We start from the raw sequence: 13,001 nt of genomic DNA on the forward strand, positions 1-13,001 counted from the left end.
GATACAGCAGCAGGTGAGGAGGTGGGGTGTGATGATCAAGAAGAGGTTGTGCAATTTGAGTCAATTAATATAGAGCTGCCCAAAGTTGGGGGTGGTTTCCGTTTCTTGGGAAGAAGCTCATCTATTCTACAATGTGTACGCAAAGAAGCAAGGGTTTGGGGTGGTGCTTGCTCAGAGTGCTTACAAGACGGTTGGTGGTGTGAAGTTAAAAGGTCGAGCATGTGGAGATGTGAATGTGCAGGGATGCCTGATACAATGCGTAGAGTTGGAGTGAAAAGAGTTGCGAAAGAGTTAAAAGGAGAATCAATTGGTAGTAGAAAGTCGAAAAAATGCTTGTGCCCTGCAATGATGTATGTTGGTTTACTACCGAATGGGAGTTTGGAGGTTAAGAAAGTTTGTTCTGACACATGATAACCACAACCTAATTCCTTCAAAGGAAAAGTACGTAGAGAGCTTACTTTGTGTTAGACGACGCTTAGCCTATAATTCTACGGTGGGTATGCCAGTCAATGATTCATAGATGCTTGGCTAGTGAGAGAAATGGAGTTGAAAATATGCCTGTAATCACTGAGGATTTGCAAATCTTAGCAAGGAAGGAGAAGAAGCTGAAATTGGAAGGTGGAGATAGCAATGCTATAATGAACTTCGTCAAGCAAATGCAAAAAAACAACAAGAACTTCTATCATGTGCATCATTTAGATGCGGATGGTGTGCTGCAAGATGTGTTGTGGGTAGACGCCAGAAGTAGAGCTGCCCATGAGGATTTTGGTGATGTGTGCTTTGACACAAGATTCCTAACAAATCATTATCACTTGTCTTTTGCTTATTATGTTGGGGTCAATCATCATGGGCAGACAATCCTACTTGGGTGTGCCTTGATCTCTCATGAGGATACAAATACCTTTGAGTGAATATTTTTGACGTGGTTAGAAGCTATCGGAGGCCTATTGGAATTCTGACCGACCAAGATGCTGCTATGCACAAAGCTCTACAAAATGTCATGCCGCAAAGCCAGTACAGGTGGTGTTTGTGGCATATAACTGAAAATTTTGGGTTGAAGTTGGGAAAGTGCCCTGGATACACAGAGTTCAAGGATGAGCTGAAGAATGTTATCTATGATAGTTTGGACATGGTGGGGTTTGAACTACGGTGGAATAAGTGTATTATGAATTATGAACTCCAAAGTAATCATTGGTTGGCTATACTTTATGCTAAACGAGAAATGTAGGTTCCTGCAGCAATGAAGGATTTGTTTTGGGCAGGCATGAATACTACCCGAGAGAGCATCCATAGCTTCTTTGATTATAATCTGGGGCCAAACACTGGTCTATGTGAATTTTCTGAGAAGTATTTTGCTGCCATGGAACAAAGAATATCAAGTGAGAAGTTCGCTGATGCTAGTTTGGCTATGAGTTTAAGGGGCTGGTGACTGATTTTGATTTCGAAAAGGTATTCCAGCAAATTTACACTGATGGGAAGTTTGTTGAAGTACAACGGGAGTGCAAGCTGTTGATGTACTGTAATGGTACGATTCATAGAAGAGTAAATGTTAATGTAATTGAGCCTCTGGTTGAAGATCAGGTCTATGTTTACTGCAATAATGAGAAGAAAGATAGACCAATTGATAAAAGGCGATTGTATAGTGTTTTTTTATAACTCGGGGACCATGGAGGTTGAGTGTGAATGTAAGCTGTTTGAATGCCATGGTATACTGTGCAAGCATTGCTTAAAGGTGTTTGATTTGCAACAAGTTAGAGGTGCCACAGAGCTATATATTGGACGTTGGCGCAAAGACTTGTTCCGCAAACACACAAGGATCCAAGTGGCATACCATGACATATTAAAGACGAAAGAGGTGCTCAGGTTTGACAAAGTGATGGTTGCCTTTGAATCAGTTTGTGGCCTGGCTAGTGATACAGAGGAGACGACCAATATTGTCATTCAGGCATTACATGAATTAGATTTGAAAATGAAACAAAATATTGGTTCACCTTTTAAGAGCAGCATGGGGGAGTGTAGTGCTGACCTGGGAAGCACCCTTTTCAATGTCAATAGACATACTGGTTCATCCTCAGGTGGTAATAACGTAAGTGCTCCCAGATTATGATAGGAATAGTGTATACAGGTATGGTTCAGCTGACGAGTTTGGCCTAAAAATTTTGTTGTTCTGATCTTTCAAACACTCCCGTCAACTATTGAAGTTACTTCATTTTGGGTTATTCTCATGACTTTAATGTCTTATCAATGCAGGATGTGTATACTTCTCAGGGTTCCAAATTCTTGTATTTGAGTGGCAAAAGATGGAGAATCCTGACTTTCGCATGGCAATGGGAGTGAAATCTGATCAAAATGGTATACTTGTTACACAAGTAGAAGCTACCGCTCCTGAATTCGAGGTTTTGAAGTCATCAGACATCATCCTTAGTTTTGATGGGGTTGATATTGGAAATGACGAAACAGGTAAATAATTTTTATAAATTCTATCCTCCCCTTGACCCTTTCTAGTTTCATTTCAACATTGAGAAAATTCCTGGTACAGTTCTGCTGGCAATTGGTCAAAACAATATTATTTAACTAGATACATGTGACATTTCACAGACGTGTATTGCTGGTATGTTAATTGGCCAAGTTAAGCTATTCCATGTCAGTTTCATTAGTTTACTTCTTCCCCTCTACTTCCTCACTGTCTTAGAATGTTGAGACTGCATTTGATGTAAATCTTTTTTTCTGTACTCTGAAATGCAGTATATTTTCCAGAATAATGTTCCTGCGAGATTCTGCACAACCTCCATTGTTTGATGGCGCAGTAAAAGGATGATGATCTTCTTGTTATATCTCAGGTTTAGTATTTTCTTCCTGGACATCACCCTGAAGAAAATTAAACACGACTGTATGAATATGTATCTAATTTGTTTATATTAGAAGCAATTGACTTGAAATCCTTGGATTATGGCTTGCATAGAAGTGTTTGAAGGTATTTAGAAAGGAAGCAGAATATCTATATATAGAGGAAATTAATGAGAATTATAATATGCAAGTAATTGTTTTTATTTTAGCTTTTGTTCCGTTGTTGCTTAGTAAGGGATTGTATGCACTGTTGTTGATGACTCTATTGCATCAACTCTACAGTTATCATTTTTTAGTTTATTGTTGAGAATTTCCATCTTTTAGTCCGACCTTCATCTTCATGTATCTATTCTACTCCCTCTGTCCCAATTGCAACGTTTGGTGTTGGCATACTTTTTTGTGTGAATAAAAAGTAGAGAAAAATGTAGCTTGGTTAGAGTGGGTTCCAACTTTAGAGATATAGAAGAGACAAACTTTTACCAAGTATGCTTTGTTGTTCCTAATTTGAGTTACCCCTAAAAGAAATTTGTAGTAACTAATTTGGGAGGGAGTATTACAGTATATCAACTGTTGTAAATCGGAAAATTAGAATTAGAGAATTGAGGAAGAAGAGAATTTGGATGATTGACTGTAATATGATGCCATTAAATCATAAATTGGGCATTCAATTTCAGACCTTTGCGTGTCTGGACACTCCCAACAACAATTTGCAAAGTAAAGTTCTGTAAACAATGTTCTCATTATTTTTACTCTCACTTATCCCCTTTGTATAAAGATTTTCAGCTTTCCTTTCTCCCTAAACTAGTCTATTACATATGTGTTGGCTGAGGCAGGCAGATATACTCCCAACTAGCCAATGCACATATTTACCTGCTATTGGTACCATTTCTTAACCCTGGTTTTTTACTTCAGCTAATATTGTCTTTTCTCATTGTTAGCTGCAACATCTCTCATGAAAAACTGTGTGTTGTTGCAAATTTCATTTGTATATGTGGTTGTGAATTTTATATGTATATATGCAGTATACATTATCTTCTATTCTTCGTTTGTATAGGTTCTTATGGGATTAAGGCTTTGATTGATTGATTGTATTGGTTCTTACATAGCCGACCCCACTTATGGGATTAAGGCTTTGATTGATTGATGGTATAGGGTCTTATATAGCCAACCCCACTTATGGGATTAAGGCTTTGATTGATTAAATGATTGATTGTACAGGTTCTTGTTACTGACATCAACATCAGATATGAAGTTCTTGCTAATGTCCAGGTATGTATTAGCTTCACATTATAATTTCCTAAGAAACCATTTGTTTCTGGGGTGGTCTGTAATAGTTCATGTGAGGTTCCTCTGATTTCATTTCTCTCTGAAAGGTAGCTTATGTATTCATTTTTTTTTTAGGTTCTCGCTGTCAATGGTAATTGCCCCGTGAAGAATTTAAAAAGCTTGGCAAGTATCCTGGAGTCCTGCAACGATGAATTCATGAATTTTTGAAGTTCTATCTAATGTTCAATATGGTCTCTTTTTCTCTCTTTTAAAATCGCGCATGCATTACGCATTTGGGAGCCATCACAACTGAAAGTAGTTTTCAATTGATAATTGTGTTTCTTATGGCAGGTAGTCATTTTTCAGACAGAGAATGCTAAAGCTGCTACTGCATATTTTCTGGCAATACGCAGCATTTCGTCTGCAATGTCTGATGATCTTAAAACATAAGCGGAAGTCTGAAGCTCGCTTTTCATACATGGGTGATTACTAGTGGTATAATTTTTCACCTGCTTACCATGAACAAATTTACACCCTATCAAATCCCTGGTATACTGTAGTCTGCAAGAATTCGGTTTACAAGCCTCCATCATGAGTCATCACTCATCACAAATGTGTGCTCCATTGTTACTACTGCTTGGTGTGCAGCCAAATTAAATATATAGTAATCAAATATGTATTTGCTATTTTTATTGTCCTGAAGTTGATTAATTCACCTTATTTGAGAGTGAAAATGCTTGGATTTGTCATCCTTAAAATGTTTCTCTTTTCTTTTACATGCATCAATTTTTTGCTGACTCATATTGCTAATTAAGCCCCTCCCCCCCCCCCCCCCCCCACCCTCTTTTTAATATATATATATTATTTGAATAAGGTGAAGAGAACATGGCCTAAAACAATTGTTATTTGTTCACATGATTTGGACTTAATTTGACATCTGCATAACATAACTGATTTAGACTTAATTTGACTGGAGCAACCACCAGCTACAATTTTCTACCCATGACCTTTGTCACTGCCTGTACAATACTCTTGTACACTCTACATATTAAAGTGGTAGTCTAGAAGATTCATGGAGTTGAACATATTCTCAAACTGCTGTTGGCGAGGAAGTTTGATTTGGATTATGGAACTTTGTTATCTTCTCCCCTAGCCCCTTCAATCATTAAATGACCATACAGCTTCCATGTTTCATCTCATCATCTGACTGATCATGTCATTCATGTGCTACTGGTGATGCTTCGTCACTTGTTCAAGTATGCCGCCTTTGTCCAGGACATGATAGCCCCCCCTCTTTTCCTAACTCAAACACAATGTTCTTAGTTCCGACCACCATTATCATATTAAGTAGGGAGAGAAATGATCTCCACATGCTCTTTCTGGTGTTGGTCTGAAGTTATATAGTCACTTGGGAGTTGGGAGGAGAGGTACATTGTAGAGAGAGTGTTTAGGGGTATTGAGAGCTTTGGGTTGACATCATGGGTGACACACACGTCGAGTTTAGGTAAGGCTGTAGGAACTACCACTTTGTTTAATGTATTATAGGAGATGTTTTTCTTGTTGTCCAAGAAACAAATCTTGGATCTTGACAAGCTTTCCATATTTATTTGATTTAGGAGCTCAAACTTTTGTGCCTACATTACTGTCATTAGCTGAGATGGAATGCGAGAGTTACTTGTATAGTCACTTGATAGCTAAAACTCGGCACACACTTTGAACTTTAGAAGCGAATGCAAATTTTTGTGACGTGCCTTATGTTGCTGCACCATTTGCTTTTTTATGATCTCCAATGCACTTGGTCGTGCATGTTTAAACTCCACCTCCTTTTGCAGCGTGTATGAAGTGTTGCCTGAATTACCCACCTTCAAAAATCTCAGAGAACTGAAGTTGATGCTTATAGGATTTGGTGTGCGGAGCGCTGTTGACTGTTGTACTTCCTTGCTGAAGAAATGTCCAATCTTGAGAAGATTTTCATTGAATGTGAGTTCTTAGCTTAATTAAAATATTTCAAATGTTGCATTCTTTTTGAGGAAAACAATTACATTTCAATATTGGTATAATGGTCAATTCAATGGCTGTCATTTAACCAAGAAAATTCTGGTTAGGCGGCGGCTTGTAGTGTTCATCCAAAGTTGCTTACCCAGTTTGGTACCTCTAAACTTGGAACTTAATGCAGTGTGAGAAGCTTCAGTGATGTTCGAACACTATAAAATTATCATCCTGCTTCTGTCTCAGATTCTCATCAGCGGTTGCAACCAGCAGACGGATTCCTACCTGCTTTTCCTTCCTTCCCACCTTAGTCTTCTCACACATTTTCTTTCAGCACTTTTATATATAGCAAGGACAATCTGTAAAGAAGAGAGATTCGTATGAAATCTTTCTTATTCTGAAAAGAAATAGAAAGCAGATCAGCAACAAGAGATTTAAACGGTTAAGAGGAAGGTTTCAATAAACTTTGGGACAAATAGCATTGTCTGAAGCAGGAGTGAGCAGTAGGAAATCGAATGTATAGAGGTTGGACCACCCCATATCCTTTTCAAGTTACCTCGTTCCTGTATTTCAGAAAACCTCAAGGCCTAGTTTAGTTGTTCAGTAGGACAAAAACTTAAACCTGGGATAACACAATCTTTGTATGCTATAGTATATTGAAATATGTACCCTCTATATGCTATTCTAGTTTTGATATATAAGACTTGGCAGTCTGTCTTTGTTACTATTTTGTTCTCTCTTCTGTAATTATCTTCTGGCTTGCCTCCTTTTACTGAAACTAGGTCTATCCAAAAAAAAGTTGCTGGTAGCTACGGACATACTGGATGAGAATCAAAAGAAATTCAAATTGTCTTCACAGTTTCGTAAATGTGCTGGAACTTGAGGGCTTCAATGGATCTGAAGATGTAGCTAAGAGTAATTATCTGATAATCAGTTATCTCCCTTTTGTAATCCTCGTGTGACTGTTCAACTCAAATAAAATAGCTAATCTATCGAAGCATATGAAAATGATTAATTGACTATGCCTCCAAAAGCCGAGCTCATTGTACTGCCTTGGGGAGTTCTCTCTTCTGCACATTATATTGTGTAATTGAATTGTCATTATGCAGCATTATACAGAATTTATGTAGTACTGTAGTAGATTAAGTTATCAGTACATAAGCTATGTAGTAGAGTATAATCATTAATAAAGTCATGCAGTGTTATACAGTATTTCTGTTGTTTTGTTTTCTATAGTTTTACAGTTTTTCTTCAAAAGATTCATAGGCTAATGAGATTACAAATTGAATAAGGATACCTTTGATGTTTTTTTTTTTTTTTTTTTTTTTAAAAAACGATAAAGTTAATAAAGTATTAATTATGTAGATGAGATTTGATCTCAAGTTCTCAACTCTTAATTTTTTAAGGAGTAGACCATTTGTCAAACACAAGATTGCAAAAATTAAGAATTCACTTAGTAAAAGTCGAGCAATGGTGAATTGTTAGTCACTATTAAATTGAAAACTTTATAAAATTTCAAATAAGTGAATCAAAATGAAATTGGAGTAAATTTTAATTGATTAAAAAAAAAAAAAACCTTTAAACTTATTTTTTTAATATTGGATTGTTGCAAATCTTTTTCATCCAAACTATGAGATACTAATCAAGTCATTTACTCCTACTAACAAATTAACAATGCTTGATATTTTTTGATAGAACAAATGTAATAATCGTAGTGTCTATTTCCTTATAATTAGATGAATGTAAAATAAATTCTACTTGTACCAATCTACAAAGATCTCAGTAGTTTAATCCATTCCAATTTCCAAGAATTAAATCAAAAAAATTAAAAACGAATACTCCAAATTCATCCTCCGATTAAACCCAAGAAATTCTTTGGATTATTTTGGCAAATTGTCACCAACCACCGACCCCCCCAAACACACCTTTGTTCAATGTTCTTACAAGTATTCCATTCCCCCTTTCCCATCATCTCCCATTCAAACACTTCCCTTCCCATTCTTTCTCATCATTACACACTAAAACATGCACCCTTTTCCTACATTCATCCTCCTCCTCGTCCTCGTCCTCATCCTACTCCACACCACCGTCGCCACCACTACCTCAAACGCTACCACTTCCCAACATGACTACTTCAAACTCCAACTCATCCACATTAAACCCTTTAAAACCCCTTCCGACATCCTCCTCTTCGACACCCACCGCATTCACTCCCTCCACCACCGCCACCGCCACCACCACCTCCACAAAAACCACCGTCATCCTCTCAAAACCCCCCTCATCTCCGGCGCATCAATCGGCTCCGGTCAATACTTTGCCGGAATCTCCATCGGAACCCCCCCTCAAAACCTCCTCCTAGTCGCCGACACCGGCAGCGACCTCACTTGGCTCAAATGCTCCGCTTGCCGCACCACCAGCTGCACCGCCAACCACCCCCCTAACTCCGCTTTTTTCCCTCGCCTCTCCCTCTCCTTCCGCCCCATTCACTGCTACCACCCATCATGTCAGCTCGTCCCTCACTCGTCAACTCACTGCCCTCGCCCTCACCATCCACACCATTCATCCTGTTTATTCCACTACTCTTACATTGACGGGTCAACCACCTCGGGCATCTTTTCCAAAGAAACGACGTCGTTTAACTCCACCTCCGGCAAAACTATCCACGTCCCGAACCTCAGCTTCGGGTGTGGGTTCCAAACCTCAGGTCCAGCTGTCTCCGACACAGGCTTCGAAGGCGCGAGTGGGGTCATGGGCTTGGGCCGTGGGCCCATCTCATTCACGGCCCAATTAGGCAGACGTTTCGGGAACAAATTCTCTTACTGCTTACAAGACTACACATACTCTCCCCCTCCAACTAGCTACCTCGTGATCGGTGACGGACACGACGTCGTCCCCACCGATCACAATGCTGTTCAATCGACCCCACTTATACAAAACACACTCTCGCCCACGTTCTACTACGTTGGTATTCAATCCGTAACAATCGACGGTGTGAAATTACCAATAAGCCCCTCGGTGTGGGCCCTCGACGAGTTCGGTGATGGCGGCACTGTCATCGACTCAGGAACGACATTGACGTTCGTTCCTGAGCCAGCGTACCGTCAAATCCTAACGGTAATGGGGGAACGAGTGAAGCTACCTAAACTCAGTGAGTTAACTCAGCAGTTTGATCTTTGTTTCAATGTGTCTGGAGTTTATCATACGAGGTTTCCTAGGATGAGTTTCGAACTCGTTGGTGACTCGGTGTTTGACCCGCCGCCTAGGAATTACTTCATTGATGTGGCGGAGGATGTTAAGTGTCTTGCTATACAGCAGGTTATCTCGACGTCTGGGTTTGCCGTTATTGGTAATCTTATGCAGCAAGGTTACCTGTTTCAGTTTGATAATGACAGCTCACGACTCCTATTTTCACGTAACGGTTGTGGTGGTGGTCCACGCTCGTGATGTCTCACCTCCACTAAGTCGAGTCGGGTGAGATTAAAGGTGTTAATTCGGATACTCAATCAGGTCTATTTCTAAGTTGAATTATGCTAAATTATTCTGTTCACACGAATTGAAATCTGAATTGGGTATTTTTTGAGTCAGGTTGGTAGTATTTGTTTTTAATGCCTCAACGTTGGACGTGGAAGGGTAAATGTTATTATGTTTGTTTGGTTAAGGGTTTAAGGCTACCCATTTTATTGTAATCGGGTGGGTCGTGGGTGGGTATAATGTTGGTTTGATTAAGGCTTTCTATTTATTGTAGACGGGTTGGATTGAGTCCGAATGTTGTACATGTATCATTTATTTATTTATTTTTCTATAAAATGATTAGATTGATTTTGGTTAAGTATATTTGTGTTTATGGGATACCTTAATTCAATCATGTATGATTAGAAGTATGAAAAGAAAGAAGTGAAAAAGTTGGGGAGGTTGATGTTGGAGGTTTTTGGAGGGTTTAAGCAGAAGTGATGTCGGATTCACATGAAAATACATGTGGCATGTCTTTGTCAGCGGATATGTTGGGGAAAGATTGAAATCGCAAAATTAATTTTGCATTTATTTGCCTACTTTCGTTATTAATGTTGGTGTGATCTATGGCAAAATTGTCACTACATTTCGATTTTTTTTTTTTTTTTTTTTTTTTGACGAATACATTTTGATGTTAATATTGTGTTTTTTGATTCATGAAATATCTGTAATACTGTATTGTGAAGTTTTATCACTGTTATTCTCATGGCTTAACATAGTACTTTCTCATTAAATTAGAGGGCATATAATTAAGTAAGCTATAACTCATATGTTAAGGTTTCGTTTTAATCTTTGTGATGTACAGTATTTGTCCATTTTGTACTCCGTGTTCTACAATGTAATTACTTATATTGTTACTTACAATATTTGTACTGCGTAAATGTTTTGCATCAGTTTAAATTAAAGGCTGTAAAGTGTAAAATGAGCTAGACTTTCACTATAGTCCGGGTTTAGACTATAAGCCAATGTTATAATGTTCATTTTCATCATTGTACCAACATAGAGTCTTGCACTGGTGTATAGTACAGTAATAGCCATTGGCAGAAGACTAAGGGTGATCACTAAGCTTTAAATTGAAGAAGTTGCATATTTTTTTTAGTGTTCCACCCGGTTCACCCTTTGGGATGGGTGGTTAGGTTCCAGTCCCCTCCCAATTATTGTTGCGGGGGATCGAATACACGTCCTCCCTACCAAGTGCAGTCTCAATCACCACTGCACCAACAACCAATTGGTGAAGAAGTTGCATATTAAGAAGGTGGTTTACAGGTTTGTGGACTAATGTATCTCATTTATATCAGCTATATGGTGTATCGCAATCTTAATAGTACTTTATGACCAATCAAATTTGTGGTCACTAGTTGATACACATTGAAAAATCCTTTGCATTACTACCTCAACTTAAAAGCAGTTCAAATCACAGTATAAAAAATATGACAATTAATTTCGGACAAAGAAAGTATCCTATATTATATCTAGAGGACGTGTTTCTTTGGCTCTATCCTCAACTTAATCGACTATAATCACTCCGAATCGGGCAAGAGCATACCCTCACCACATGTGTAGGTTTTGATATTCAATAAATGGCCAAGATAGTTAAAAATGTGAGAAGATCTAGAGGCTTAAAATGGAAGCTTCCTTGTAAGTTCATAATAAATAGTTGGCCATGAATTAGAGGCAGCTTAAGAATTGGAAAAGAATTGGAAAACACAGACAGAAAAAAGGTGGTCTCCATGTTACTTTAAATACTACAACATTGAGGTGTTGGGTACCAAATACCAATGTACCATCCACCAAACATCCATTACTAATTACTATCCAGCTTTTTCTTGTAAGAGTATCTGTAAGTGGGCCCTTTTCTCATGCCCTTATCTTTACTTTACCTTGCCCTTCGTTTAAGGACATTCAAGATTAGTGATGCCTATTGTTAGGCTTAGGCCACTTCAATTTATCTGGGCCGGTCCATTAGGCTTATTGTTTTATGTATCTTTGGGTCAATGATTTAGCTTAGTAGAATGGGTATAGCCTGCTGGGTAATCTTATGGGCTTTGTCAGTAGGCCTAAACCACCTCCATTGGCTTTATAAAGTGTTGCATAGTACGAGAGCCTGTTCTATACACCTGAATGTATCGTACAACTAGTTGTATATAACAAATTCTAGCAAAGTGCTACGTGAATAATAATGGGATTGCTTAATTAGTATTGTTTTGTTTCCTACATACAATCATGTGCTCTTTTTTTCTTTAATATTTGATACGTTATTTTTTTTTACTCACCTTTGGGATAGAACAAGTTAGATAAATAATATCTTTGATTATCAATATTTAAAAACTATAAAGAGTCCATATTTTGAAAAACTATGTTTTATCATAACTATAAATCATAAAACTTGGTTAAATTAGAGTCTGTGAATATTAAAAGTCAAAATGTGTCAACTTAAAAAGAACTAATGTAGTACTTTTTCCGTACTAAATTAGATGACACGGTTTGACTTTTTGTACTATTCATAAAATTTGTTTTGACTTCATTTTGTGATGAGAAAAAACATAGCCATGTGGGATATTGTTAGATTCATTCGTATCAACATCTGTTGGTAAATATCAAATTTTAAAATGTTTTCTAATATGTAATCAAGTATATTTGCATTATAAAGTATGCACTGGCAGACGTGCCTATATAAAACGTGTCATCTAATATGAAACGAATGAAGTATAATTTAACGAGAATACTTATAGAATAGAATTGCAAAGTTGACTTTTGTTAAGAAAATTTTTAAAATCGATTTATATTGTAGAAGATTGACTAATTTAAAGTTCATTATACGTACAATTTATATCATATGACTTAAAACCAAAAACTATAAATTTAATATGAACAAGATTTAAACTAAGGATTAGGGTGACTTAAGGTTGTAAATGGAGAATGTAGTACAGTATTTCTTATAAATAATTCATAGAATTTTTATTTTTTATTTTTTTTTTACAAAATTTTTTAAATAAATTTTTTTGTAGAAATAATTTTGAAAAGACAATTTTATTCTATTTAAATTTTTTACTATTTTATCTTTCCTTCAAAAAAAAAAAAAAAAAAAAAAAAAAACTTACGTACTATTTTATGAAAAACATAGTTTCAAGAAATAATCTTTTATATATTCTATGTCACTACAACTCTAACTTTTTTTCAGTAAAACAATCATTATCTAATTAAATAGTTGTGCCCAATTAATTCCCCAAATAAACAAAATAAATCTGAGGGTATAATCGTCTTTTCAAGTATCAATGGAGGGGAACATGCGTCTTTTCATATACTAGTTGAGGGTGTAATTTTCTCACCAAACATTAAATGCAAGTTGCAAACAGTAATTGGACAGTTCATCAAAAGTACTGAATAAA

General features: G+C 37.1%; 2 protein-coding genes across 3 annotated transcripts; both read left to right on the top strand.

Moving 5' to 3' along the window:
- Positions 1-21: 21 nt before the first annotated feature.
- LOC145562284 (protease Do-like 9) lies at positions 22-7,307 on the top strand. Of its 2 annotated transcripts, none has more exons than XR_014094312.1 (8): positions 22-2,125; positions 2,251-2,460; positions 2,746-2,840; positions 4,066-4,116; positions 4,249-4,364; positions 4,465-4,608; positions 5,946-6,093; positions 6,219-7,307. XR_014094312.1 is itself a non-coding variant. In XM_081622507.1 (8 exons), the coding sequence occupies exons 1-3, from the start codon at positions 2,104-2,106 to the stop codon at positions 2,760-2,762; spliced, it is 249 nt and encodes an 82-aa protein (XP_081478633.1). In that variant the 5' UTR covers positions 22-2,103; the 3' UTR covers positions 2,763-2,840; positions 4,066-4,116; positions 4,249-4,364; positions 4,465-4,608; positions 5,946-6,093; positions 6,290-7,307. The 2 variants fall into 2 exon arrangements, 1 of the variants encoding a protein (XP_081478633.1); XM_081622507.1 differs by having other exon boundaries at positions 6,290-7,307.
- A 492-nt stretch (positions 7,308-7,799) lies between these two features.
- On the top strand, positions 7,800-9,769 carry LOC145562283 (aspartic proteinase nepenthesin-2-like). The gene has a single exon (XM_081622506.1). The coding sequence runs from the start codon at positions 8,128-8,130 to the stop codon at positions 9,544-9,546; it is 1,419 nt and encodes a 472-aa protein (XP_081478632.1). The 5' UTR covers positions 7,800-8,127; the 3' UTR covers positions 9,547-9,769.
- The last annotated feature ends 3,232 nt before the right edge of the window (positions 9,770-13,001 follow it).

Source organism: Chenopodium album, chromosome 10, assembly GCF_948465745.1.
Source record: "Chenopodium album chromosome 10, dcCheAlbu1.1, whole genome shotgun sequence".
Classification (NCBI taxonomy): Eukaryota; Viridiplantae; Streptophyta; class Magnoliopsida; order Caryophyllales; family Amaranthaceae; genus Chenopodium; species Chenopodium album.

Coding starts and splice junctions, on each gene's coding strand:
- LOC145562283 (XM_081622506.1), top strand. CDS start 8,128: ATGCACCCTTTTCCTACATTCATCCTCCTCCTCGTCCTCGTCCTCATC.
- LOC145562284 (XM_081622507.1), top strand. CDS start 2,104: ATGATAGGAATAGTGTATACAG. Junction 2,126..2,250: donor GATAGGAATAGTGTATACAG/GTATGGTTCAGC, acceptor TTATCAATGCAG/GATGTGTATACTTCTCAGGG.